General features: G+C 45.0%; 2 protein-coding genes across 2 annotated transcripts in view; one reads left to right on the top strand and one right to left on the bottom strand.

The window, feature by feature from the left end:
- Positions 1 to 27,205, bottom strand: part of PLEKHO2 (pleckstrin homology domain containing O2) — a 169,628-nt gene that overhangs the window by 71,902 nt on the left and 70,521 nt on the right. The window lies entirely within an intron of this gene.
- LOC147733430 (endogenous retrovirus group PABLB member 1 Env polyprotein-like) lies at positions 8,777 to 21,774 on the top strand. Its single transcript, XM_086959042.1, has 2 exons — positions 8,777 to 10,008; positions 21,705 to 21,774. The coding sequence occupies exons 1-2, from the start codon at positions 8,777 to 8,779 to the stop codon at positions 21,772 to 21,774; spliced, it is 1,302 nt and encodes a 433-aa protein (XP_086815168.1).

The raw sequence follows: 27,205 nt of genomic DNA on the forward strand, positions 1-27,205 counted from the left end.
TCATCTTCTCCTTCTACTAGACAGCGAATGACTGCTGTAGTTTCTGGTTTCTTTACTCCTTTGTTGGGACAATTGGGTATGTCTCCTCTGAGTGAGAGTAGTAAGCATGGGCGGAAAATCCGTTTCGCTCGCGGATTTTGCGGATTTTCGGTAAATTCGCAATCCGCGAGATTCGCGAATCTCCCGCAAAATCCGCAAATCCGCGAGCAGCGGATTTCATGGCTTGCTCGCACTGTTCGCGTGAGTTCGCGGCTTCCCAGTACAACTTCGCGCCCCGCGAATAAGCGCAAAATTGCAGAAATACGATCTTAGCAAAACTGAAACTACTTACCAGGTTCAAAAGTTCAGGCTCATCATTAGTAGCCATTTCCTGTAGTGCTTCCTGAGGGGCCCCTCCAGAGTTCAGTTGCCAGTTGCAACTATTATGTGACCCTGCTCTGAACCTCAGAATAGTTACACATATGCCACAAAGGTCCTGAATTACAGCTAAGGGAGACAAGCAGGAGCCAGGCTGGAGGTTCAAATCCATTAATCAGCCCCTAATTCATTATTGTCAGTTGGGGCAGGGCAGGTGTTGTAACTAATTTTGCAACAATGAAAGCACTTAGCAAGTGCAAAAGATCACTAATCAGGAAGCACTAAGGAAGCAGGTGCCAGCTAAAAAAATATTCTGTGACACATTAATCAGCCCCAAATTAATTCAGGTCACTTGAGGCAGGGAAGGTGTGCTTGCGTTACCACAATAATGTACACTGACTGGACAACCAGAGGGTGCTGTGATGAAACAGAGCGTGGCATGGGTGGGCCAGAGGGTGGCATGAGTAGTCAGAGAGTGGCAGTGGTGACAGAGAGTGGCAGTGATGAAGAAGAGTGTCCCAAACAGGCTGGACACGTAGAAACAACAAGTTTGCGAAACTTGCGACCCGACAGGTAAGTTCGCGTTTTGCGAAATTGTACAAAACCCTCGCGAACTGGCAGAAACCCGCGCGAACATAAAAAAAAAAAAATCCGCAAATTCGCGAGAATTTGCGGATTTTGCGGATTGCGAGTTCGCAAATCCGCAAAATTCGCGAACGCGAGATTCGCAAAATTCGCCCATGCTTAGAGAGTAGACAATCGCGTAGTCAATTGCCTGACACAGATGAGCGTGTAGTTTTGGATCATATGGCACGTAGATGGGTTACGTATACCTCCCAGTATGATCTTGAGGGTATTATGGATGTTTTCCGGCAATGGAAAGCACCAAAGCAACGGTACGTTTTTTAAATGATGTGTGTGTTCCTTCATGAACAATGGATTGACGAAATGGGTAAAGCTCCTGAAGAATTGTATCGAGTGCGTTCCGAGTTTGCGAGAGGGACAATTATGAGTCTTCTCGACATTGAGAAAGCGGTGTTGACATTGTTGTCGTTTCGTAATAATGCTCTTTCCGAGCGTTTGTTTGAGCCTGATTCGTCAGTTAGGAGAAAAGTGCGTCAGTATCCGATGCGAAAGGTTCCTCCAGTTTGGAGACCTGCTGATGCAAATGCTCATCCACCTGCTGTTGCGCACTTTCAGCGAGTATGGATACATGCTCCCTGGAAACGTGCTGAAGTCTTAGCGCTTAAGCAGTCTTTCCCTGATCCGCGCAAAAATCCAGCGGGATATTATAAAGAGCTCACTCAAACTGTGGGTTCGTGCGTCATGAATTTAGCAGATATAGACATGTTGTTTGGCAACGTTGTTCCACAGCCTATCTGGAATGTGATTCGACATACGGATCATGATCATGAATTAGGTGATACATGGGTTAATATTGTTGCTGCAAATGATAGACAAGTTGGAGGTGCTAAGCCTGAAGATGTGATTGCTGAACTTCCTGGTAGAATAATTACTTTTATGAAGACTTTGATGCCCGAAGTGCGTGTTAATTGGGACAAGTTGTCTGCATGTAAGCAGAAGAAAGATGAGACGGTGTCTGATTTCTTTACGCGGTTTGAAGAGACTTTTGTAGATCATAGTGGTCAGGATATGGCTACCGAGGGTGGCCAGAGATTGTTCGTTGACAAGTTTGTACATAATTTGCTTCCCGAGTTGTGCACTAAGTTGAAGGATTCCGAGAGTGCTTGGCCAGTCTCTATGTCAGCGCAGATTTTAGCTACGGCTCAGTACTATGAAAATAGGCGCAAAGACGAGTTAGAGAAAGCGGATAAGACTAAGGAATTGAAGACTAAAGTTCTTCTACAACAAGCTTATCCACTTCGTACTAATAGTCAGAGCGATTACCAGCAGCCTCAGCAATATTCGAGAAACTCGCAAAGGAACGAGTCTTCTCAACAGCGTTTCCCGTATGGGCCTAACCAGTGTGCGTATTGTAAAGAAGAGGGCCATTACAAGAATAGTTGTCCGGTTTTGTTGCAGCGCACGAATGGTGCTTCTGGTGTAGTAGGTAGAGGTGCTCAACAAGTGTCTAGAGGTAGAGGTCGCGGACAGAACGTACGTCCTTTGCCTCCACAGAACTCGATGAATAGTTTTGATCAGCAGCAAAGTTAGTCTGGTAGGACAGCACAGTACTATGTAGATGATTACTATGTCGAGGGTAACGAAGAGAATGGTAATGATTGTTAGGACAGCCATGGACAAAGAGAGGGAGTTGTTTCAGTTACAGTAGATCAGAGTGGACCTTACGTTGAGGTGATTACATCAGGTGTGTCAGAGCCTTTTCTGTTGGATACTGGTGCTACAAAGAGTCCTATTATGCACTCAAAACTCCCTGGCGCACCTTTGTCTGGCGAAATGAATGTTTCAGTAGGTTTTTCTGGCGCCCCGGTTAGGAACCCGATTTCTAGTCCTATGTCCCTTTCTGTTGGACGTTGTGAATTCGAAGCACCCCTTATTCTAACCACAGGTTGTGGTGAGAACTTGTTGGGATTGGATCTGTTGAAAAGATTGTGTGCAACTTTGTATTGTTCTCCTTCGGGAGTACAACTTACACTGGGTAAGAAAGTGATCTCTCCAATGTATTTGTCGAAAGATAAACGTCCGACCGAATTGTCGTCTCTTCCTAATATTCTTTGGGCTACTGGTCCTAATGATGTGGGTCTTTTGGAAATACCGCCATATATTGTGATATTGAAAGCCAATGTTAGAATGCCGCGCATTCCCCAATAAAAGATCTCTAGCGAAGGTGAAAAGGCGTTGTTAGCGATCATTTATGATCTGATTTAAAAAGCTGTAATTGAAGAGACAAGAGGCAATGTTTGTAATAGTCCTGTTCTGCCTGTTTTGAAACGTACTGACGCTTCTCAGCCACCTGTTTACAGGTTTGTGATTGATCTTAGAGAGGTAAATAAAATAGTTGTGCCACAATTTCCAGTTGTCCCTGATATCACTGCCCTATAGACTATGGTTCCAGCTTCAGCCACTTGGTTCTCGGTGATTGACTTGAAGAATGCTTTCTTCAGCATCCCGATTGCCAAGGAAAGCAGGGATATTTTTGGCTTCAGTTTAGGAGGCCGAAGCTTCCGCTTCAAACGCGCTCCTCAAGGCTACTGTGAAAGTCCATCAATATACAGTCAGGCTTTAAAAACACAGCTTGATACGATTGTTTTACCTGATGGCGCTACCCTTATTCAGTACGTCGACGATTTGCTTGTCGCTGCAGATACTGAGGAGATTTGTAAAGAAGCCACGTTGTCGTTGTTGCGTCATTTGTCTGATTTACATCACAAAGTGTCTCTTTCAAAACTGCAATATTGTCGACAAGAGGTGACCTACTTAGGTCACCTCTTATCGAAGGAGGGAAGGAAGTTGACCCCAGAGAGAATTCAAGCTGTTGCGAAAATGAGTGTGCCTATGACACAGAGAGAAGTACGTGCGTTTTTGGGTATTACGTCGTACTGTAGACAGTGGATCCCTAATTTTTCTTTGCTGGCCAAACCTTTGGTAGCATTGACCTGTAAAGATACACCGAATCCCGTTCCGTGGTCTGAAGAGTGTCAGAAAAGTTTTTCCGAATTACGCAACGCGTTGTGTTCGGCTCCTGTGTTGGGTACCCCCGACTACAGTAAGCCCTTTACACTGTATGTCCATGAGAAAGAGAGTTGTGCATTGTCAGTGTTGACACAGTCTTTCGGAGACAAGCAGCGTCCATGCGCGTATTTTTCGTCGACTTTGGATCCGGTAGCTAAGGCGTTGCCAAGTTGCTTGAGAGCCACAGCGGCAGCAGCTGTTTCTATTCGACAGTCTGCTGGTTTAGTGATGAATAATATGTTGATTGTGATGGTTCCACATGCAGTGGACACGTTGTTAAACAGGACCAAGACACAGCACTTAACTAGTGCTCGATTGTCAAGTTATGAGTTGACACTGTTAGCAAGTCATGTACACATAAAGAGATGCAACATGTTGAATCCAGCCACGTTGTTGCCAATTACAGTTGAGACAGATAGTGAAGAACAGCATGACTGTTTTCTGAGAACTGAAGAAGAGACGAAAGGGAGAGTAGACCTTAGGGACACTCCTCTTCCTGAGTGTGATGGTACTTTGTGGGTTGATGGTTCGTGCTTTAAGTTGCCGAATGGTGATACGACTGCGGCATATGCTGTCACGACTTTGCATACGATTGTTGAAGCTGCACGTATACCACATAATTCAGCTCAAGCAGCAGAGCTGATTGCACTTACAAGAGCGTGTGTATTATCGAAAGGAATGAAAGTGACCATATATACCGACAGCCAGTATGCGTTTGGTGTGGCTCATAGTTTTGGACGATTGTGGAAAGAGCGTGGGTTCCTGACTTCGCATGGAGCTAAGATACAGAATGGTCAGTTGGTGAATGAGCTTCTTGAGTCACTGACCTTGCCGTTGCAAGTTGCGATTGTGAAATGCAGTGCACACAAGAAAGTTACTGACGATGTTGGTCGTGGAAATGCATTTGCTGACGAAATCGCAAAAGAAACAGCAAAAGATGTGATGAATCGAATGTATGTTGCAGGCCCTGCATGATGGGTTGGTGACGTTGGAATGTGTGAAGATACGATAGAGAGTGTGAAGTCTATTCAAGCTGAAGCTTCAGAGAAAGAGTTGAGTGTGTGGAGAGAGAGTACGGGTAAATTGGATGCAAATGGCTGTTGGGTTGAATTGTCAGAACATCAGCGATGGTTGTTACCCGATGCGTATGTGCTTGCAGTGGTGACAATGGCCCATGGAATGTCTCATATCAGTGTGAAAGGGATTTGTAAGTTGTTAGCTCCAGTATGGCAAAATGCTGGAATTCCTAAGTGTGCAGAGAATTTGGTCAAGAATATCATGGTGGTGGGAGGAGCCAAGCAGGCATTCGAAATGGCCGCATAGTCGCTCGGCTCCGCGAGCCCTTTCGCCCCACACGTCTATCCTGACGACTATCCTGAGCCACGAAGGCATACTTTGATAGAGGAAAGAAAACGAGCACCTACCGTTTGCTCCCGGAGCTCTTGCGTGCAGCCGATCCTCGGAACTATCCCCGACTGCTCTGCGGCCCACGCGATGATGAGACCGGGGCGTTGATTTGGCGGGGCCTCCGGCCACAGCTGCAGCACCAACGGCTGTTGATGGCGGTGGGGAGCCTGCCGGTGGGAGCCGATGATATGATGGACCGCTGCTAGCGGTGAAGACCCGATCCGCTTGCCGGTGACCCTTGAGGGGCAGTGTGGTGGCACAGGATCGGATCGGGCGGATGACTCCTGCCCCCTCCCCAAATTTTGTTGCCCGGGCATAGCCAAGGACTGCCCCCGACATAGGCGGGCGACTCCCGGGGCCCGGCGGGACTTTAGCCTTTTGGTGGCTCTCCTTTCTGGACCCTGCCCCACAGTTTGTTTGCCTTGGGGACGTATCCCGCGGCGCCCTCGCAGTAAGGCCTGGTCCCTCGGTGTGGTGAAGAGGGACGGGGCCGACTGGATTAAGATGGTGGCTGGCGCCCTTCTCTACGGCCCACGTCTATGTCAGACGGCTGTTGCAAGGATGGGGCCAAGATGCTCGCAACACACGAAGGAGTTCACATCCTGGGACGTGTTGGCTGCCCTAACAGTTTTGCACGAGACCATGGATTGCAATGTCCGAGACCTGGGTGCAAGGATGGACGCCATTGCTATTTCGCCATCTATGGCGGCCACGGTCCTATTCAAGGGGTCTGCCGATGAACTTGCTGCTGAGTCCATGGAGGAGGTTTCGGCTCCTCGGGGATTCCGAGGGCCGCTTGAGGACCGGGCTCCCGTGCCCGCACGGGCCGACTTGATTGCTCGTGTGGATGTATTCTTGGGACACATGTCCGGCCGGCGGCTGGGGGTGAAGCGCTGTTTGCCTTCTTGGACTGGCCTGGTTGTGTCGCGGCAGTGGCCGGACTGTGTGACTCTTCTCTCCTGTATGGTGTTATTATCTGTCAGCTTTGAGAGGTTCATGGGACCGGCGTTGATGTTGCCTGATCTTTGCTGTCTATATTTGGATGGATTTGGATTACTATGTTCTTTTATGGCTACGCCCCGTCCGGGCCCATCCATACTGTTTGGACCTTCAGGACTGTGCTTTACATTGATTAACGAGAGGACTTCTGGCGGTACTACTGCCAGACAGGGTCAGGGATGAGGTGGCTCAAAGTCTATTGGCTTTGTTACTGGCAGACGGTGCAGTGGGTATATTCGATTCATATTTCATCGTTATTGTGCTCGGGATTTATTATCCTTTATTATGGTATTATTTCCTTTTTGGGATTTCCGAGGTGTAGGGGTGAAGGGCGGGGCCGGGCGGCACGATGAGGGCCCTCCTCCGATTATTTTCTTTTCTTTTCTTCTTTCCCCTATCTTTCTATATTTCGGGTTCTATTAGGGCGACAGGCTCGCGGCTGGGGGAGTAGGCCATGGCCTTCTGCGGGTGTGCAGGGTGGGGGGTTGCGGGATGGGTGTTACATCAGTATTTGTTTCTATGGCCCTGTAGTCTTTCTTCTCTTTTAGTGTCGTCGTCGCTCATGCTCCTTGCAGTATGTTTGGTGTTGAGGGGCGGGGGTTAGACTTGTTACACGGTGGGGTTGTGCCTCCACTTCTCCTGTTTTGTATATTTTATTCCCTGATGCTCCCCCGTTTGCTACTATTTCCAGATATCCTGATTCGCACACTATCGCGGGACTGTGTGCGACTGTGCGGCACTTCTCCTTAGTTCTTTATTTGAAAATGAACCTCTTAAATCCTTATTCAAGCTGTTGTGTCCGCTTACAAACTATATACTGTTATTTTATTATCCTGGGCTCCGAACTGTTACAATTATGCATATTGCTTGCAGTATTTTAGCTCTGTCTAGCGGCCGGCCGGGATGGTTGTAGGCCCATACCTGTAATCACATGTACTACAAATAAAGGTTCACCAAAAAAAAAAAAAAAAAAAAAAGAATTGCATGGTGTGTCTGAAATACAATCCTGGTAGGGGAACCCCAACTCCAGCTGGTCATTTTGCGCCTCCAACGTATCCGTTCGAGGTTTTGCAGCTAGATTTCATCCACATGGAAAGGTGCAACAATTTGAAATACGTACTCGTTGTTGTTGTGCCTTTTCGAGATGGGTAGAAGCATATCCCCTGAAAGACAACACTGCCTTATCCACAGCTAAAGCCCTTGTCAAAGAATTTTTCCCTAGATTTGGAATGCCGAGAATGGTCTGGAGTGATAATGGGAGTGAATTTGTGGGTCGAGTGATGAAGTAAGTATGTGAAGGGCTAGGTATCCAGCAAAAATTCCACGCTGCAAATCACCCCCAATCAGCTGGACTAGTAGAGTGCTATAATGGCACGCTAAAACTGAAATTGGCAAAGATACAAGCGAGCCCTGGTCTTAAATGGCCTGACGCTCTGCCTTTAGCACTCCCATCAACAAGAATGACTGTGCATTCGCGAGTGGGACTTAGTCCTTATGAAATTGTGTTCGGCCGCCCGGCCAACATATGGGGAGGGCCAAGGCCGACAAAATTCAGTGAGAACGAACACCCTGTACTGCTTGATTATTTGTATGAATTGACGGCTAAATTGCGTGTTTTACACCAACAGGTTCACGATACTATGCCTCAGGTCTCTGAAGCTCCAGGACATCCTATCGATCCTGGGTCATGGTTGTTGGTCAAGAACTTCCAGCGGACAAAGAATGACCAGCCCCGTTGGACCGGCCCCCACCTAGTCCTTCTCTCAACAAGATCAGCTGTTCGAGTGGAAGGGAAAAAGAACTGGGTCCACGGCGTACACTGCAAGAGGGTCCCTTTGCCTCTACCGTACGACCGGTGGGTCCAGGAGGGGATCGCTGACTCTGAGACTGTGCCTCGTTTTCTGCCTTTTAGCGATGCACGTGTAAAAGGAACAATTTCTGAACGAGAAAGTGACAATCTTTTGCAAGAAGCTGTGCCACCGTCAATTCGATTGAACACTACAGAGCCTGAACTCTTGTTCCAGAACCAGACACTACCTGGAAAAAGCTGTTATAATTTGAGACCGAGAACTATGGACAAATAAAAAATTCTTTTTCTTTGCTATTTTTGAAAGTGCAGCTCTCACATCTGAGAAACTTTCTTATTTTTGTTTTTCGAACCGCCATCCGGGTTCAGCTGTAGGGTCGTGGTTGCCCAAGTCTTTGGAGTGCAGCTAAAGACGGTAGGTCGACAGTTCTGGTCGGTCTAAGGGAGTTGCCCTGGACTGACAGAAGCATTGCTTAGCATAGAACACCCTACCACCGTGAGCAGCAATTAGAGAGGATGGAGTTTTTCGAGAATGAGAGACCTGCCAAACAGATGGACTTTAAAGCCAGAATGTGTATAATGATGACAAAGAAACGATTTTTGATATTATGTATTTTCATGTTGCTTAGTGTAATGACGTTTTTAATAGGATATGTTTTATTCTCTTTTCAAGTGACATTTGCACCCACTACACAGCCCATACCTCCTTCTACTGTTTCCTCGCATTCTTTTCACCCTCTGCCTGAACATGAGTCCGCTAGAAGATTAGAATTTGTCAATAATTCATTCGTTCAGCTTCTACACCAACACCAATTAGTAGTGAACACAACTAACTGTTGGGTGTGTGGTCTTATGCCTCATACTACTGATAAAGGTATCCCTTATCTGGTCCTGCCTTTCAGCCATAATGGTTCTGTGTGGGCATACAGAACGATGTTCATATACGCTCATGAAGTCAACCCCCTGTGTTCTGTGAAAGATAATCCTAAGAATAGTGCTCTAGTTAAGGGTACAGTAGATATGATTAGGGAAGATATTTCCTATGAGACTATCCCGAGAGATGAGACACTAGCATATATTGGATGGAATGTAACAGGATATGGAGTTATTCTGAGTGAAAACCAGCGAGCAAAGAGATCCTCCCCGATTTGGATTGTACCCCATCAGGGTCACCTATGTCTGCAAGGTAATGGCAAGAATCCCAGAGCTCAGTTAGGGAAAAGTATCTGCACTGAAACATATGTTTTTGCGTCTCAGACTTCCCCTTCGTTCCTAGCAGCTAAGGGTACCTATTTCATCTGCCATGATAGAGCCTATACATGGTTGCCCCCTGACTTCTCTGGCACATGTTTTGTTTCGTTCCAGTTGCCTCCCACCTACACGGCCGCGGCAGATTACCATAAGACAAGGATAGTTAGAGGTGTCATCAGTAAAGAAGACACTGCAGGACAAGAATTTGGAGATTTTGTAAAGGGTTTTCTGCCGTTTTGGGGGCCTATGGTTAACAGTAGGAACATAAGGCAATTGACAAGGGTGGTTGAATCCACTGTAGTTGAAACCGCCGGTGCCCTTAGTAATTTGACTGCTGAGCTCCAGTCGGATCGCCTTATGACTCTTCAGAACAGGGCCTCATTAGACGTCATACTTGCAGACCGAGGTGGGGTATGTAAAGTGATCCAATCAAGTTGCTGTGTTTTCATTCCAGATAACGCTCCAACAGTCTACCAGGCCATTTCCAAACTACATAAGATCTCTGAATCTATTCACGTGGATAAAGGAGATTGGTCATTGTTGGGGTGGTTCTGGGAACTGATATCCGCCTGGGGATGGAAGATTCTGATAGTCATTGGGATGATCTTAGCCATTCTTTTCCTGTCCTGTCTGTGTGTACAGTGTGCTCCTGCAATATGTGGCCTCTGTGCTACATCGTGTGTAAGGAAACCTGTATAAAGAGACGAGCTAAGTAATAGGATGATGCTACAGCAACATCTCAATGACTTTATGAATATACAGCCTGTTTCATCATTGGGACATTTTGCGAGTCTGAAATAGCGATTCATAAGGAATCGCTATTCCAGACTCGCAAAACGGGATTCATGTAGGAATTGCAAAAAGATTTGCGATTCCTACACAATCCTTATTTGCGATTAGCAAATTGTTAATCGCAAATAAGGAATAACTCCCCATTCATTCCTAAGGGCCAAAAGGCCCATGGGAATGAATGGGGAGTATTCCTTATTTGCGATTAGCAATTAGCTAATCGCAAATAAGATAGCGATTTAAAGGGAGCCATTGAAACAGGTGTTGCGCACACACATGTCCAAAGGACATCTGTGTGTGCAACATGCAACTTAGAAAAATGCTTTTAAAAGCATTTTTCGAAGTTTTCGCTATTTACCACGAGGTTTGACCTCGCGGTAAATAACGGGCCGAAATTACGAATTCGCAATTTTTTAATGGATGATGAATTGCATTTAAGGAATCTCAAATAGAGATTCCTTAAATGTAATTCCTTGCAAAATTGCGACATCGCTATTACCGATTTTTGCATTTGGGATGATGAATCCCAAATGCAAAAATAGAGCTCGCAAAGGGCCAGATTCTTAGAATCTGGCCCTTTGCGAGCCGATTTCGGCTTGATGAATCAGGCTGATAGACCTGGACTCAGGCTAGCGTGAGTATAGGTTATTGCCTATGAAAGGGCAAAAGGAGGGGCTGTGGTACTGAAAATTCTGGACCCGTGTTATAAACATCGTCGTATCATGACGATTTTGGTATCAGCAGACCGAGAATGATTAGAATACTATGCACAAGCATTTTCGTCATATTCGGGTGACAAAACCACCCTGGAATCAGAGTTTCCGTCCTGAACCCTCAGGTTCCATTTTGTGAACGGCAGCCATTTTGTGATTGCCCTCACATAGGCCAATGACTAAGGCCAAAAACGAGTCTGAAGGACACATACACCTTTGCTGACTCCTCTGTGACCTGGGCAAGCTGACTCCACTGCCTAAAGCCAAACCTGTTCGGCCAGTTCCTTTCCCAGTGGCTGATTGAGGTTAGTATCAAGGCACAACATATCATAAACCTTTCATCGCACACAAACCATGCCTAATCTTACACACACCTGTCCCTGTTTCTTTCTTTATGACCTGCTTTACGAGGAGGAGGTGCCCGTTTTTATTGGGTGCCCGTCGATATCTGATGAAAATACTGGGCCTTGCCGGGTAATTGATTGTGGGCTGGACAAACTGAAATATGGGCTTGCCATCATGACTCTGCTTTCCTTTGTAGTGAAAATATGTGAATGGTCAACTGTAAAATAAGGAATGTTTGCCTAAAGCATAATATTTTGTATAAAAAGAGAAGGCTGGCTTTGTAAGGTTGAGCAGTGTCCTGAGAATATACACCGTGTTGTACTTCAAGGATACCTGTTACTGGCTGCAGCCAATAAATTCGATCTTTGACTTCACCAAGAAGACTCTGTGTTTCTGTAGTCTGAAACAGGAAGGACTCGAAGTCTTAGGGTGTGTTCCCTGGCACCGCTGGGTTCTAAAAATCCAGTACTTCATCAGCGGTGAGCATTAAACCGGTTAGCCATCCTACCTCCTAGGAGGAAAGACGCCTCATTTCATTAGGAAAAGGCATATGTAACATCTACACGAGAGAGGTCGAGCTGCACATGGGACAACGGCTCTCCACGAAGGTAGGATGAAAAAAGTACACCTCTGTGGAAGAATGTCTGTCTGCATGTCTGTAGGAGAGAGCGGTCGGCGCTTATGTAAGGGAGAGGAAGACTTCTGCACATCTGTAGCACGAAACAATCTACACATCTGCAGACTTCTAGAGAAGCTGAAACATGTGTAGACTGAAAGACGTATACACATCTGTGCTAGAGAGGCATGTCCGAAGCTGCAGGGCAGAGCTGGCCCTCTCCAGATCGAACATGAAAGCACATCACCACACTCATGGGAGGCGAATCACATATTACATATGTGTAGTAATCACAGCCCTGTCAAATAACGGAAGGCAGGCACCAGCATTAACCAGCTGCAGGCCAAAGGCCGGCCCCCTTCAGACAGCGACGACAGCCTCCCCCCTCTCCCCACAGGCGTCACATTCCAGTTCAGGACTGTCATTCAACACCCCGGTGCATCCTGGGAGTTGCAGTTTCGGGCACAAGCCTCAGCCCACGGTGGTTTGGAGAACCAGCGGGCAACGGCAGCCCTGTTTGGGTGCAGGTGGCGAGGCCTCTGTGCCCAGCTCCTAAATGTCCGGCTTTGTGGGGCCAGGGCAGGGCCAGCCACCCACCCACCCCCTGTCTGACTCCGCTCTGACATGCTTCCTAACACCCGATGGGGGAGAAGGGGGGTCTGTCCTGCGAACAGCTGCAGAGCGTGTCCGCGCCTGTAGTGTACTCGAACGAGGCACCTACAAATGTAACCTAAGCCTTTAATGGGAGGAAGTGTAAATATTGACATGCTGCGAGATAATGTGAACTGATAACGGTGAACTGAGTCTGGGAGGGAGATGGCCTGAGAAGGGGCTGCAAGGTGGTGTTGCGAGACAGAAGATGGAAAGGGTTGCCTGAACTGAGGGTCATCACAAAGAGGGCACTGTGATTTAATGTGGCCAGACGAGAATGAATGAGTGTCTGAACTGTGAGGTGGGAGGGCTTCGCATGTATAAGTGCGGGCGAGGTGGTGGTGACTGAAGTGAGGGGAAGTCTGACCCAGTTACATAGAAGCGGCACAGACATCAGGAGGAGAGGGATGCCTGAGCTGATGGACATAGAAAACAAGCGCGGGAGTGGTGCGCGCGCGCGGTAAAAGGAATGTTTAAAAAAGCCCGGGAGTGGTGCACGCACATTGCAAGGATTTAAAGAATGCAGCAGGCACAGTGCAGGGCCGCTGCTTGCTCCCGAGCTCCCTAGGGGAGAGAGAAGGCAGGACATGGACCCGCCTTTACCCCATTGCGTGCTGTCTTTCTTAGAAAGACGCATGCAAAGGCCAATAGCGTGTGAGTAAAAAAAAAAAAGGGGATGCAACCAGATTAGTTTGGAAGCACAGCATTAACATAAAAAAAACACACGCATGAGCGTGTGGTCCGAGTTCGAAGTCCTTACTAGAAGCCTCGCAGAGCAGCGTATGCGCGCTGGCTCAGGCGAGACCTAATGAATGGCATAACATAATAGTATACAAGAGGGGAAGGGAAGCTTTACAACATAGCCGAATCAGTGGCGTAATGCATGTCACTGCTGTGCAGGGGGGACCCAAATCATTGGGGGCTACTCAACCCAGTGGTGTAGCTATCCATTGCCTCGTCCCAGCGAGCAATGCTTGCCAGGGGGGAGGGGCGGTTGGGGGAATGTCGCTTGTGGTTGAAAGAGCGGGTGGGGAGATGGAGGCCATCGCCCCTAAAACTCATGACGCCCAAAGTGGATTGCCCCTCCCACCCCCCCCATTGCTACACCACTGACTCAACACTTCAAGGGGGGTACATTTTGCACAAGACCAACACATATTTGTGAGCTATAAGACTCTAATAGGCCCTATTCAGGTTCTGCAAGTGGCCTCATTATTTTGCATTACACAAATGAAACGAAATGACTATAACTATATGCCGTTTTCCTGCTTTATCAACTTTAAAACTAGTTTAACCACTGTATTTCAATTGGAAGTCACAAAATGCTGCTTTTTCCCACCCAAATGTCCGTATTTTGGTCCTAAAATTAGCCCTTCATGAGCCTAGAATTTCCCTTTTGGTACTTTGGGCCAATGGATGTTCTCCACTTAAAGATGGTGGGAGCAGTGCAGGTAAAAAGTCACCTGAGGTCCTGCCACATATGGTTTGTGTATTGTGTGTTACAGCTCTCCACATTCAGCTGCTGTTTGATTGTACTGCAAACATGGAGTTGAAACATCTGGAAAGGGGAAGAGAGACTGAAGAGAAAGCAAGGAGAGAGTCTAATCATTAAACAAGAGTGACTGGGAGAAGAAAGGAGAAGAGGAAAACGAGCGATGATGAATAGAAAGGTGCTACTGGAGAAACCTTTCAAAGAGAGATGCTGAGTTTGTATGTACCCAGTGCCTGTTTTGTGCAGGTGTTTACCCACGTTATCCAATTACACCTATTTTTGGTGAAAACGACTCTTTAATTGGTGAAATAGAGCCTCAGCTCCAGTGATACAGGGGAGGGGACGGAGATAAATCTGGAAGGCAGAATGGCAGACAGACACCACAGAAAGAGACGGGGGAATACCGAGAGTCATGCTGCTTTCCAGACGCTTTGGAAGTCGGCGGTCACAGCTGTCTGTGCCCTCTTACAAAAATTATGGGCATCAGCGGGCTTCTTTTATTGATTTATTTACTTTACAAATAAAGCACTGCCTGCGTAAAAGTTATCAGTGAGATTCCATTTACAGAAATGCTACTCCAATCCGCTGTAGCGGGGAATTTCACAACACAACCTGTTGGACAGCTGTTCAGCCATAGAACAATAGAGTGTCAATGCTTTACAACATCATAGAAAACCTGCAACTGCATATCTACGTCTACATGCGAATGCAGATGTACTACAAAAACCTTCCCAGAAATAGTCCCAAGTAACCCTATCCCCCCTGTATGGATTTCGCTATAATGGAAATTTCCAATAAATTCTCCCTGCTTTGGATTGGATCTGGAGTGGCATCTTCATTTGAAGAGGTCAACATCGCTTCGGCCCAGAAGTGTTTGCTTTAACACCAAGTACTTGACGGCATTAACCTACTCGCAGGACCCTTTAAAATGTCTGTCTAAGAAGAAGAATCCTAATAATCCTGCTGCAGTGGTCATGCTGCCCTGGAACACCTATACAATAGGGGTGATCTCAGGAAACAGTCACTGGTTGCACAGTTTCAAACCAAACCCTTTGAGCCCAATGGTCTTTCCAGGTTGGGAACACAGATGTCAGAAGCAAGTGTCCCGTGCTTTGAGCAAACGTCTACCATCCCTCACTGTGGTCAATGCGAAGACATATGTTCACGCAAGGTCTTAACAAGTCAATCTGCGAGATTTAAAGTTCCAGAAGGCCAACAGCAGCAATCGTAATCCGGCTTTCTTCCTACGTGCAAGCGGACATACAACAAAAAATAATACACTATCGACTCCATCCACCCTAAAACATTTTACAGCAACCCCCTTCGCAAAAAACAACTTAAAAGAGGGTGGGTAGGTTTATCACAGCATGGAGTGGCAGGTCTCAAAGGATTGTGAGTGGTAGGCAAAAAGGTTGAAGCATCCTAACCTATTGGGATTTATCATCAGCGAAATGCCCTATTGCCACAATTAACACACCCCAGTGGTGTGGATCCAGCTTCCCTGCACCAACCAAATTGCACCCAAGAGCAAAAAGAGGCCGCAAACAACATGCAGCCTGTGTTATATTTTCTGTGATCCAGGTGTCCGTCGCCTTTCCCATCCAGCATCACTGTCCCAGCCGCCATGATTTGGGTTCAGAGGTGAGGACAGCCGGGTGGATAAGTCAATGGCACCCATGGAATTGTACACAAGTACACAAGGCCTGTAGGAGACTGCCTACCTGGACTTCCCATGTTCGTTATTGGGCTTCGTTTGGAAAATGGTGTGAAGAGCTTGTTAATTTTGTCTGGCTAAAATAGCTTGAAGCCTTCTTTTCAAACTTTGTCTAGATGGAGTAAGTCTTTTGTGACTTTGGCCGACAAGCAGTTTGGTCGCCAGTCTCCTCTGAGGCTTCAGGGGAGGTCAACCAGGAGGATGTTGGTGTGCTTCTTGATCTGAGATTTGCAGGACTGTCACTTACGTCACGCCTAACACCATTATTTCTCACTATCAGGTGGTTCAGGGTCCAGAAGTGGGGGAGGTTTTGTCTCTGTCCTCTGTATTGTAACTGGACTATCTTTGCTTGTTTGTTTTACAATGAAATATGCATTTTTCAGGTATGGCTGAGGAGAAAATTGTGCAGTTGTCCTGGTTTTTGTTTTGGCTTGGTATGTCTCACTGTCTACTGGAAATAAGCTAGATGGACGTGGAGGTAATGCTTCTATTACTTACTGGTAATTGCATTACTCTGAGTCCTACTCTCGCTTATTCCCATTACTGCCCTCCCTCGCTCCCGGTTGTCAGGCCAACTGTGTCTACGGTGGCTTGGAACAAACAAGAGATGTGAGGGAGGCGTGAACATTTTATATGGGTTATGGATGCGTCTGTGAGGCACAGGGGCCTCATTGTGTACTGGAAATAAGCGAGGGTTGGATCCAGAGTAATGCAATTACCGGTAAGTAATAGAAGCATTATTTGAACTTCTGATCTGCAGCAGGCATTTAGCTTAGTACTGAGATATGTTACAAATTTGAATAAGACGCTTTACCTTTTTGCCTCATGGCCGGAAAAGGAAATACACTGTTTTGTCATGTAGGCAGAGATGTCCGTGTCTGCTCTCAGGGTTGCATGAAGCTGTGTTCTCTTTGTGTGTTAACTAAAGGGGCGTTGTCTAAGAGTAAGGTCCCCAAGAGTGTTCAACCACGACAGGGGTCTAAAACAAACAGACACTCGAGCACCCCACTTCTTAACGAGAGAACCATCCACAGACGACCTGAGTGTGAATAGATTTTGCAAGTATTCAAACATTTATTACATGTTTGGCTGTTCTTAAAGCATGAACTGGAATGGTAATAGCTGACAATCATTTCTTTCATTTAAAGAACGCTAGAACCTCCGGTGCACAAGGACCGGATGGTATACCAATTATGCTAATTAAAAAGGATCCAGCTGCATGGGTAGCCGTCCTGGTGCCATTATTTAACTACTGCTTTCAATCGATTTGTATTCCCTCATCTTGGAAGGGGAGTATTATAGTTCCGCTGTATAAAAAGGGCTCAAAAAGGTCACCTACTAGCTTCAGACAGATCACGTTGCTGGACGCTGCGGGCAAATTATTTGCAAAAAGTATACTTCAGCATTTGCAGCAGTGGGCCCAAGACCAGAACATCTTACCACCAGAACAGGCAGGTTTCAGAAAGAACCACGGAAAGCTGGATAACATCGCGGTCGTCCAGACCATTGTGGAGAAATACGTTTTCTCAAAAAGCATGCCAGTCTACACAGCTTTTATTGATTTCTCCACAGCGTTTGACAAAGTGGATCATCAGACGCTGTGGAGAAAGCTCTCTCATCTTGGTATGCCATACCATCTCCTGGGCCTCATAATAGAATTACACACAGACACTTGGTGTCAAGTGACGATGGGTGACTCGCAGGAGCTCTCCTGTAGGATTAATACACATAACGGTCTCAAGCAGGGTTGCCTGTTGGCCCCTCTTTTGTTTTCTCTGTATATTTATGACCTCCCGAGAAATTAAACTCCGTGAAGGGGGCGTCCCTAAAATTGGTACAATGTCCATTGGCTCTCTACTATATGCAGATCGCGTTGCAATTTTTGATTTAACCCCCATTGGCTTGCAGCGCCGTCTGGATGTTTTGACTAAATATGTGGAGGACCATTTTTTGAAAATCAATATTGCTAAAAGAAAATTTTTAGTCTTTTGCAAGAAAGGTTTTCCAATAAAGAAAGCGTATAAGTGGCTGTTGGGGCAGGAAGAACTTGAATTGGTCAATACGTATCTGTATCTGGGGAAGGTTTTCTCAAAAAACGGGCGTGACTCAGAGCACATCAAACGGTGTGTTGGTAAGGCCGCCTCCCAGGCTGGAGCTCTAAATAGATTTTATAAGACCTGTGGGAGACGTCATTTTAATCATGTTCTGACAGTATTTAAGGTTAAAATCCTCCCGACATTAACTTATGCTGCAGAAGTTTTGGATAGGAATTACTGGCTCTTTTTTGATAAGGCTGAAGGCCAGTTTTTCCATCAAATTTGTAATTTAAATTTCTTGGCTGCCCCACGTGTTCTTCGTTTGGAATTCCATTTAGTTTCTTCTTATACTTCTTCTTTGCCAGCGGTTTTGAGGTGGGAGAACTCCCTTTTATGGGGGGATGAGGGCACTCTAAGGGCCGCCTTGATGTTGGAAATTTTTGCTAAATTAAAAGTTAAATCAGCTTTTTTTTAGATCATTGGCCCTTGCAAACCATTTATTTGGACTTAATTTAAACTGTGATTTACCCATACCAAAGCCTGTATTGAAGTCATTTCTAAAGAAGTCAATAGGCATGATTAGTACAGCAAGAAATACAGCTTTAAGTCATCTTAAAGCCTGTAACGGGGTGATCTGTGTGAGTGAGAGTGGGAGCAGACCCCAGCCCTATCTTTCATGGAATATCCCACATGGAATCAGAAGGCTAATACTACTTTTAAGAACTAACCTGTTGCCCCTGAGAGAAGTAAAGGGCATTTGGGAAAATACTCCTAGAGAGGAGAGAATTTGTGAATTGTGTTGTTCCGAAATACAGGATCTCAATCATGTGCTATTTGTGTGTCCAGAACTTCTTAGGGCAAGGCGAATGTTTCTGAGACCCTTATTTATCAAATTTAATATTCGTTCTGCTCAGGAGGCACGATCTTTTGTGTTGTCCCCTCCAAATGAAATGATTTGTTATAGAATATTTCAATTCTTTTAAACATTCCTGGTTATTTATTAGAATTTCTTTTTTTTTTATACTGACTGTTTAAGGTAGAATTTTGTATTTGTTATAAAGTACCGTATGTCTCTTTTATTGTATTGTAAATATGGTGCCCATCTAAACAACATTAAAAAAGTATATTCTAATCCTTTTAGAAAATGGCTTTCAATGCGTTGTAGACTTTTCTCACAATCCTGTTATCCTGTTTGCCCTCCCACCCCACCAAGGCATAGATTTGTCGATAAATAGCTTGCTGACATTTTCATGATTTTCAAGGACCCAGTAGTGCAACTGGCCCATTAAAATATCATGCCCAAAGCTTCTTTGCCAATGTGCTCCTGTGTTGAGCCTACCCCAATCCATAGGCACTTGCATTAGTTTTCATACATGGCTTTGCGTCAAAAATAGTACATGTGTGGGTCTGGTTGACCTTGTCAATCTCCTTCAAACAGATCTTTATCCTCACAAATAAAACTCCTCTCTTAGAAAGAGCTCCCATAGTGGACTATTCCTTCTTTTCATTGTTGTTGAGGAATTCTTAGAGGCCGCTGGTGTATCTTACAAGTAGGCTGTGTAAAAATAGCATGTTTATCTATGATGGTTTATACTGGTTAAGGGGAATACGAAGAACTCCCAGTGTCTAGCTTGAGTTTTAGGGCACGTTGTTGTCTTGGAGTTGAATCCAACCAGAACTGTCTCTGGGGGGGAAGTAGTCCAATCCTAGTGAAAGAAACCGGAGCATTAATTGAGGGGGTAAGTAAATCCTTGTCAGAGTGAACCACTAAAGTCACTCAACCCCAAGTAGCTGTGGCACAGAGCAGGCAGATTTAACTTAGGGCAATGTGTAAGTATTTATAAAGTACCAAAATAAAGTCCAAATCCAAATCAATAGACACGCCAAACCAATTTAGAAAAATAGACTAAAATGTAATAAACAAAAATGTAATAAAAAACAAAATGACACCAAAATGAAAAAAATTTAATAAGGGGAAACGGAGGTATACATTTGTAAACTTCAATGATTTAAAGATTTGAAGTACCAATGATAGCCAATAGTCACGTAGACAAGGACCAAGGTGCAATTTGACACTGATCATGATTAAACATGGGTCGATACATCAACCAGGTTCTTCCTGATAAAAGATTTTACCTTCTGATTTAGTCCTTTAAGTCTCAATCCACCACACTTCTTAAGCACCCCAGGACCTTGGGGGAGGCGCCTAGAGAATCACAAGGTGTCAGGCGGAGGCCAACAACAGGCTGCAGTTCAGGTCCAGATGCCATCAGTGAGTTGCATGAAAAGGCGCTTGTTGTATTCCAGTAGCTTTAAAAGAAGTTCAGCCAAATGACCTGTGTAGTTCACTTCTTTTTCTTGGGTACAAGCGGGAGCAGGCCCAGTCCACTAGGGCTCCTCTCAGGTCACAGACAGCAGGTCCAGTAATCTTTCAATCATTCTCAGGTCCAGTGATTTATTGTTCTTTCTCAGGACCAGGTGTGTTCTGAAGTGGGATACGGGAGATGCTACATCTATGCCTGTCGCAAGCTAGTAACGCCCGAGTAGGCCCTAACCGATGGGGATAAAAGTCCTTGAGGCCAACTCTACCCACTTTGGACATTCTCAAGATGTCCTAGGCCACATTCAACTTGGACTTTGAGGGCAGAACGTGTGTGTGGGGAATGTACTAAGGTAACCCTATTGTTCTCCCACATCTAACACTGACATTCAATCAGGGGCCACCACTGTTTCCCATAAAAAACCTAGAGATAGAAGTCTGGTAGAACATAAGTAGTGTTTTCCAGCAACCAGTCAGTGGAAACACAAGAACTGTTTTAGCATCCTGTTTTACTTCCTTTTAAGTGTACCCCTGTGTTATACGTAACATCCAGAGACAGAGGTCTGCTAGGGCAAAGGAGGATACATCAGAATGGAGAGTGGATGCATAAGAATGGTCTTGTCCTGCAGTTTTAGTTCTTTCATGTGCACTCCAAAGTGTTATATTTAAACTTACGAGACATGGCAGAACTCGACACTCAAGCAGAATTTGACGTTATGATGTCAAAAAAGATGCTCACTGCCCCCACCCTGCATTTTTAATGACGATCCGAGGAGTCATCACTGTCCATCCCACCTTTTTCACACCTATTCAAATGGTAATACCTGACTGGGAAAAGGTGAGGGCAAATTAGTCACCAGGAACTTCAGGCAAGGAAAAGGAAATGTTCTAAAAGTTACTTTTCCTTAATATTTATTAAAAAATCTACTTCACCATTGAGGTGGATCTTTAATGGCATCGACCGGTTCCACTTGCACGAAATCCATAATTGTCCTACACATGTGCAGATCATGAGCTTGCTTTCTGTGTAACTCTTTAAGCATCTTCTTCAAAGGAGTTATCTCAGTTTAGGAGACTGCAGTCTTCATGATCATCAGGTCACTTCAACAAATGAATCCCTGAATGCTGAAATCATCACACTGTGTCAGCAAACCTTCACGCACCTCATTAGGATATCTTAGTGATATCTAAGCAGGTTTCAGGGACTGAGAGACATCATCCTGTTTGATGCCTCTTTCAAATATGGTGATGCCTCTCAGCAACAAGAAATTGGCTATGATATCTCCAGTTCTGAGGAAGCCCAATGCCAACCCTGAGACCCCAGTCACTTACAGGACAACCCCTGGCCTCTTCATATTAGAAAAGATACTTTAGAAGGGTCATTGCTGAAACTCAGCCCATCAGGAATAGAATATTCTCCCCAGTCTCACTTGACACCCCTCATGAACGTCATTAACTACACACATTATGTTTTTATGGTCACATTTGCACTCTGATCCACCTCAGATTCTCTGTTATCATGAAAACTGCTAACCACAATAATTCTTAATCAGCTTTCATGTGGCTGAGGTTGCCAGCGGGATGGCTCAACAAGCGGAGTGCTCGCTGCTGAGCAATGAGTGATCGATAGGTCACACGCAGGAATGCAGGTAGGACCAACATTGCCTTCCATACTTCCTAGAGAAGAAAAATTAGGGAATACTAACAGCCTTTATATACAATGCTTGTAATGGCAGGAATACAAAATGAAAAAAACAAGTTAGTTTAGTAGGTGGAAACGTCATTCAACAAGTCTTTTAGCCAAACAAGTATCACCAGGTGAAATTGATTTACTATCCATTGCCACCAATATCTTCCAAAAAGACCTACTATGATAGACATGGTCACCACTTGTTGAAATGTTTCCCCTTCTTAAGACCTTTAACAGCTATGATGTGGGCTTGCAGACGCAAAATGAGGACAACCACCTTCACATCTGTGAAGCCAATGAGACTATGAATCAATTGGCAAACCCCGAACTGCCAAGAATTGCGGCATCAGGATTCCCTATGATTTACTGAGTGAATGATGAAGGTTTAATCGATGGCGCTCGGTGACATCACTTCACTTCTGTTAGACCTGCCCCCATTCATGGCTGTCCTTCCCCACCCCCATTTCGAAAAGTACATAACTGGGAATCATGATTGTTGCAGACCAGCCCCCTGTACCCCACGTCAACAGTTCAACAATATCACAAAAAATGTGTCTGCCAACTTCCAAATCCTCAAATGATAAAGATGGTACCGGTTCCTAAAAGAAAGTGAGAGGATAGCAGCCTGTTATGGTTGCAAGTGAGGGTGGGTTGTCTCCAAAGACAAGGAATGAGCGTGTCAGAATGGGGAGTGATACTCCTGTCTGTGTTGTGCCCTCACACGCCCTTGCTAGTGTGATGCATCATCATTGGGCACTGCTCCTCGTGGGGGTGGTGCTGCAGTCCCTCACGGGCCCTCCAAGAGGGCACTTTGAAGGAGATCTTTTAGGAGTTGCCGCAGTTGTGCATGTGGGTGTGTGGGCCAAGTGGTGAGTGTGAGTGAAAATAAAATGACCAGTTGGTGCCCTAATCTATTTATTAAAGGGTCCTCAGGGTTAAGCTAAAATCTGAACGGGGATGGAGATGCACTTTATGCTGATAGAGAGGGGAAAAAAACAAATAGATTCCCACTTCTCTCAACCCGTGTGACAGTGTGGTGTGGTGTTTAAAAGTGGGAGGTCGACATGTTTCGAACCGCTAATTGGTCCCTAATGGATCCCAGAGCGCTTCATCAGGACCTTGAGTGTTGATATAGGAAGGGAGGAGTAGGGAAAAAGGCACCCTATATTCCTACCATGCCTTCTTTGAGGATGTATGAGGTATAATAGAGAAACGTATTATTCGTGTAGTCTGGTTCAAACCTAATGGAGACATAATCGGGGAAGGAGGGAAACAAGGGGGAACAAGGGGAAGAAAACACTGCAAAGGTCAAGGTATTGACAAGGACAAGCGGTATCCACACTCACGGTCCTGATGAAGTGCTCTGGGATCCATTAGGGGCCAACTAGCAGCGCTAAACATGTCAACCTTACACTTTTAAACACCACACCACACTGTCACACGGGTTGAGAGAAGTGGGAATCTATTTGTTTTTTTTCCCCTCTCCATCAGCATAAAGTGCATCCCCATCCCCGTTAAGATTTTAGCTTAACCCTGAGGACCCTTTAATAAATACATGAGGGCACCAACGGCTTATTTTATTTTCACTCACACTCACCACTTGCCCACACACCCACATGCACAACTGCGGCAACTCCTAAAAGATCTCCATCAAAGTGCCCTCTTAGAGGGTCCGTGAGGGACTGCAGCGCCACCCCCATGAGGAGCAGTGCCCAATGATGAAGCTTTACACTCACAAGGGTGTGAGAGGGCACAACACATACAGGAGTATCACTCCCCACTCTGACACACTCATTCCTTGTCTTTGAAGACACCCCACCCTCACTTGCAACGATAACAGGCTGCTATCCTCTCACTTTCTTTTAGGAACTGGTACCATCTTTAGCATTTGACATTATCTTTAGGAGCATCGGTACATGACCTTTTTCCATTTAGCTCCTTGCCCCTCCCTCTTTGAACTGTGGTTACATCTTCCAAATCCTACCACTGCTGATCCTGCTTCAAAGCATCCCCTATGTTTGCACAGTGGCTACATCCTGTATATCTTGTATCAACTAATGAAAGGCATCTTTGTGTACCTTCCAGACAAGACGAAGGAAACCCCCCTGCAAGGACATACCAGGAAGCCTCATTCAAATCCCGAAACACACAAAACATATTTCACATTCACTTTATCCCAATCAAAGGATGCAATTTAGTACCCTCTTTTTAATTCACAAGAACTCTCATATTTGAAAATCCAATTATTTCACAAAACTGATGGTGCTATACAGCTGACAGGGTGCCTAGGGGGCACACTTGTCTTTGGGGCATTTGACTACAGGCAATCGATCCATGTGTCCGTTACCATATTCTGACAGGTCCCCATTTAAGAGCTCATGCCATAAACAACCCTTTATCTGACGTGCACTAACTTTCTTTTAATGAACTCAAAGATGTGTCAGCAAACTGCTCGATAGTGAAGAGTTGTGTTGTGTCCTGTTCCCCGCTTCCGAGTAGCCGCCCCCTTTCTTCTTTTTCCCTTTGTGTGTTATGTTATAGTACCTGTCTAAGAGCCAGGACGCCCCTTGGCTGGGGCATCTGTGCGCTATAAAAATATAATTAACATAACATAACATAACATAAGGTTATAGCACTTGGCACTAATATCATAGGAACAAAAGAAACAGAGGCTCAGTCTGGAATAGTCCTTTCTATGTTGTAAAGACATACTTGACATTTTTCATACTAATCAGACCTTAAGTAAGACTTGCAGTTTATGTATTTGGTTTACACTCTGTAACTGCAGGGTTTGGCAGTTCCTCACCACCCCCAGCCAATATACAGTGTGTATAAAAAGTAGGTACAAATTAGACAAATGACTTATGGAAAAAGGAATGGTGTTTCCAAGAGTGTAGGCAAGAAAGCAGGGGAAAGAAACACTTACAGATATTGTATAATATTGCCCATGACATACTGTTTGAGGAGAGAGCAGTGCTAAAAAACAAACACGCATAAAGGATGCTGACAGATAATATGGTCAAAACTTCAAGCTGCAGTTCCTCAGGGTCACAAATGCTCTGGGTATTAGTTACTTTAATCACAACATATGTACCTCAAGTTCTAGGGCTAACATGGTACAGTGGATCTGAAAACTCATGTACTGTCTTTTCAAGATAATAACGCCAGCGCACACTCTGTTTGCAGGTGCATCTTGAACCTCCTGTGGATGGTAAATATTCCAGCCTCTTCAACTAATGAAGATATGTTTTGCCCTTCTTTCATTTAAGTCAAATAATGCTATGGACCCATGTAGTATATAACTATGTCATATGCCACAAGATCTGCATGCACAAGAGCAATTGTATTTGCCCCTCATGCTTCCTAGTGGTTTGCAATGACGATACACCACCCTCTTGCCGAGAAGCTGCAGTGACCCCCAATGTTCAAAGAAGGGTGTCAAAAACGCCCCCTCTGTTTATCACCCTGGTTTCCTTTATGGTTCAACCTTTAAATGTACTGTAAACTTCTGGTCTGGTTGGATCCTTAGCTTCAAAGTAGATAGCCTAATCAAATCCAAATCAAAGTTAACGATGGCCTACAAAGACTGGAGCCACACCGGAGTTCTAGGATGACCACTGACTATGTAAAATATAATTTACAAGGCTGGATAGGTCTTTTATTCCACTGGGTATTTCCCCAGTGGGTTTGAACCCCTGGAAGTTGGTTTTTAGGGCAGGGAGCCGCTCCTGGTGCCTTTGTCACTTTCCCCAGCTTCTTGAGGTTCATTGGATGAGGTAGGGGGAGGCTTCAAAAGGAAGAGAGAAAGAGAGGAATGGAGAGAGGGACGGTGATGGTAAGGATAAAGTGCTCAAAGAGAGAGAATAGAAGGAAGGGAAGAGAGGGAAAGCACAGTGAGATAAGGGGAGTGGGCCTGGTTTGAGCATTTTTGTCAGTGCTGCTTTGGTTCCATTGTCCAGCCCCGATCATTTATATCAAATGTATGTACATTTCTCCTGTTTGGATAGCTTAAAAGCTCAAGTTTGGCATTGCTTCTGCAGTTATTTGACGCCTTACTCTATATCTGCAGCTTAAGAGATTCTTGCCCAGTTCATACATAGGCCTAGGATGACCGAGTGTTTAGCACAAAAAGTGCACTATGTTCATTAAGCACATGCTCCTGCATTGGTGACACTCGCATTCACATCTACAACCTTTTGCTTTAATTACTGCCCACCTTTCAATAAGGCATAATGTGTATTGCTGATTTTTTAATCTTCACGAAATTTTCCCAAAAAAGTGTCCCACTTAGTCTAGTTGTGCATGTAGAAAATCCTCTTCTCTTCCGGATATGCCTGAAAACTTATTGATTTCCAGATTAATCATTGCAACAAACAGGTCTAGATTCAGTGAGAGCCATTTCCTTGTCCTCAAGGTTGTGTAAAGCCTTTGGTAGTTTATTTTAATGTCGTAAGGCTCTACTACCCATATATTGCTATTTGCATATACATCAAGATTAATACTATTGTTATGCTCGCTATTTAAAGTTGCAACAATGTTATTATATTTAGTAGTATTAAATATATAGATGGGTTAAAAATCCACACGAATTTTGAAAAAGAAAAATTCAATAACAGTTTCATGCAGCACCTGTTCAGCATTGGTGTGTAACATTTCTATCCCAGAGTTTCCAGTGTCACAGATGTGACTTTCAGTCAGTCCTAGTTTTCCAACCAACATCACTAAGCACGCTGGGACCTGTAGTGTACCCTTTCCCTGTATACCCATAGGACCAAGTCCCAGCATGTTTGGTAATGGCTGACCCTCATACTACTAATCCTTTATGGATTCCGGAGTACTGTGGTACTTGCCGAAAAAGCACTTCAACACCTAATCAGGGGTAGCAAGCGCTACATAAATGCAAACCTTTTTACCTCTTCTACCCCTTTGCCATCCCTCTCAATCCAAATAACTTATTAACATAACCATCACTCAAATTACTTTCATATTTCACTATACTAATACACCACTTACACTGTATGGGTTCCAGAGTAGCGTGCTACTCGCTGAAAAAGCACTTTAACATCCCGTCAGGGGTAGCAAGCGCTATATAAATGCAAACCTTTTTCTTTTCTTTATCCCTACACCATCCTTCTCAATCCAAATAACTAACTAACATAGCCTCCACTCAAATTATTTTCATATTTTCACTATACTAATTCCCCACTAATCCTTTATGAGTTTCTGAAGCAGCATGCTACTCGCCGAAAAAGAGCTTCAACACCCCATCAAGGGTAGCAAGCGCTATATCAATGCAAACCTTTTTTCCTCTTCTATCCCTCCACTATCCTCCTCAATCCAAATAACTGACTAAAATATCCATCA

Source organism: Lissotriton vulgaris, chromosome 2_1 (assembly GCF_964263255.1).
Source record: "Lissotriton vulgaris chromosome 2_1, aLisVul1.2, whole genome shotgun sequence".
Classification (NCBI taxonomy): Eukaryota; Metazoa; Chordata; class Amphibia; order Caudata; family Salamandridae; genus Lissotriton; species Lissotriton vulgaris.

Excerpts from the sequence above, each read along its gene's own strand:
- LOC147733430 (XM_086959042.1), top strand. The coding sequence starts at position 8,777 with ATGGACTTTAAAGCCAGAATGTGTATAATGATGACAAAGAAACGATTT. Across the intron at positions 10,009-21,704 it reads CACGTGGATAAAGGAGATTG|CTTTCATGTGGCTGAGGTTG; the intron begins GTCATTGTTGGG and ends ATTCTTAATCAG.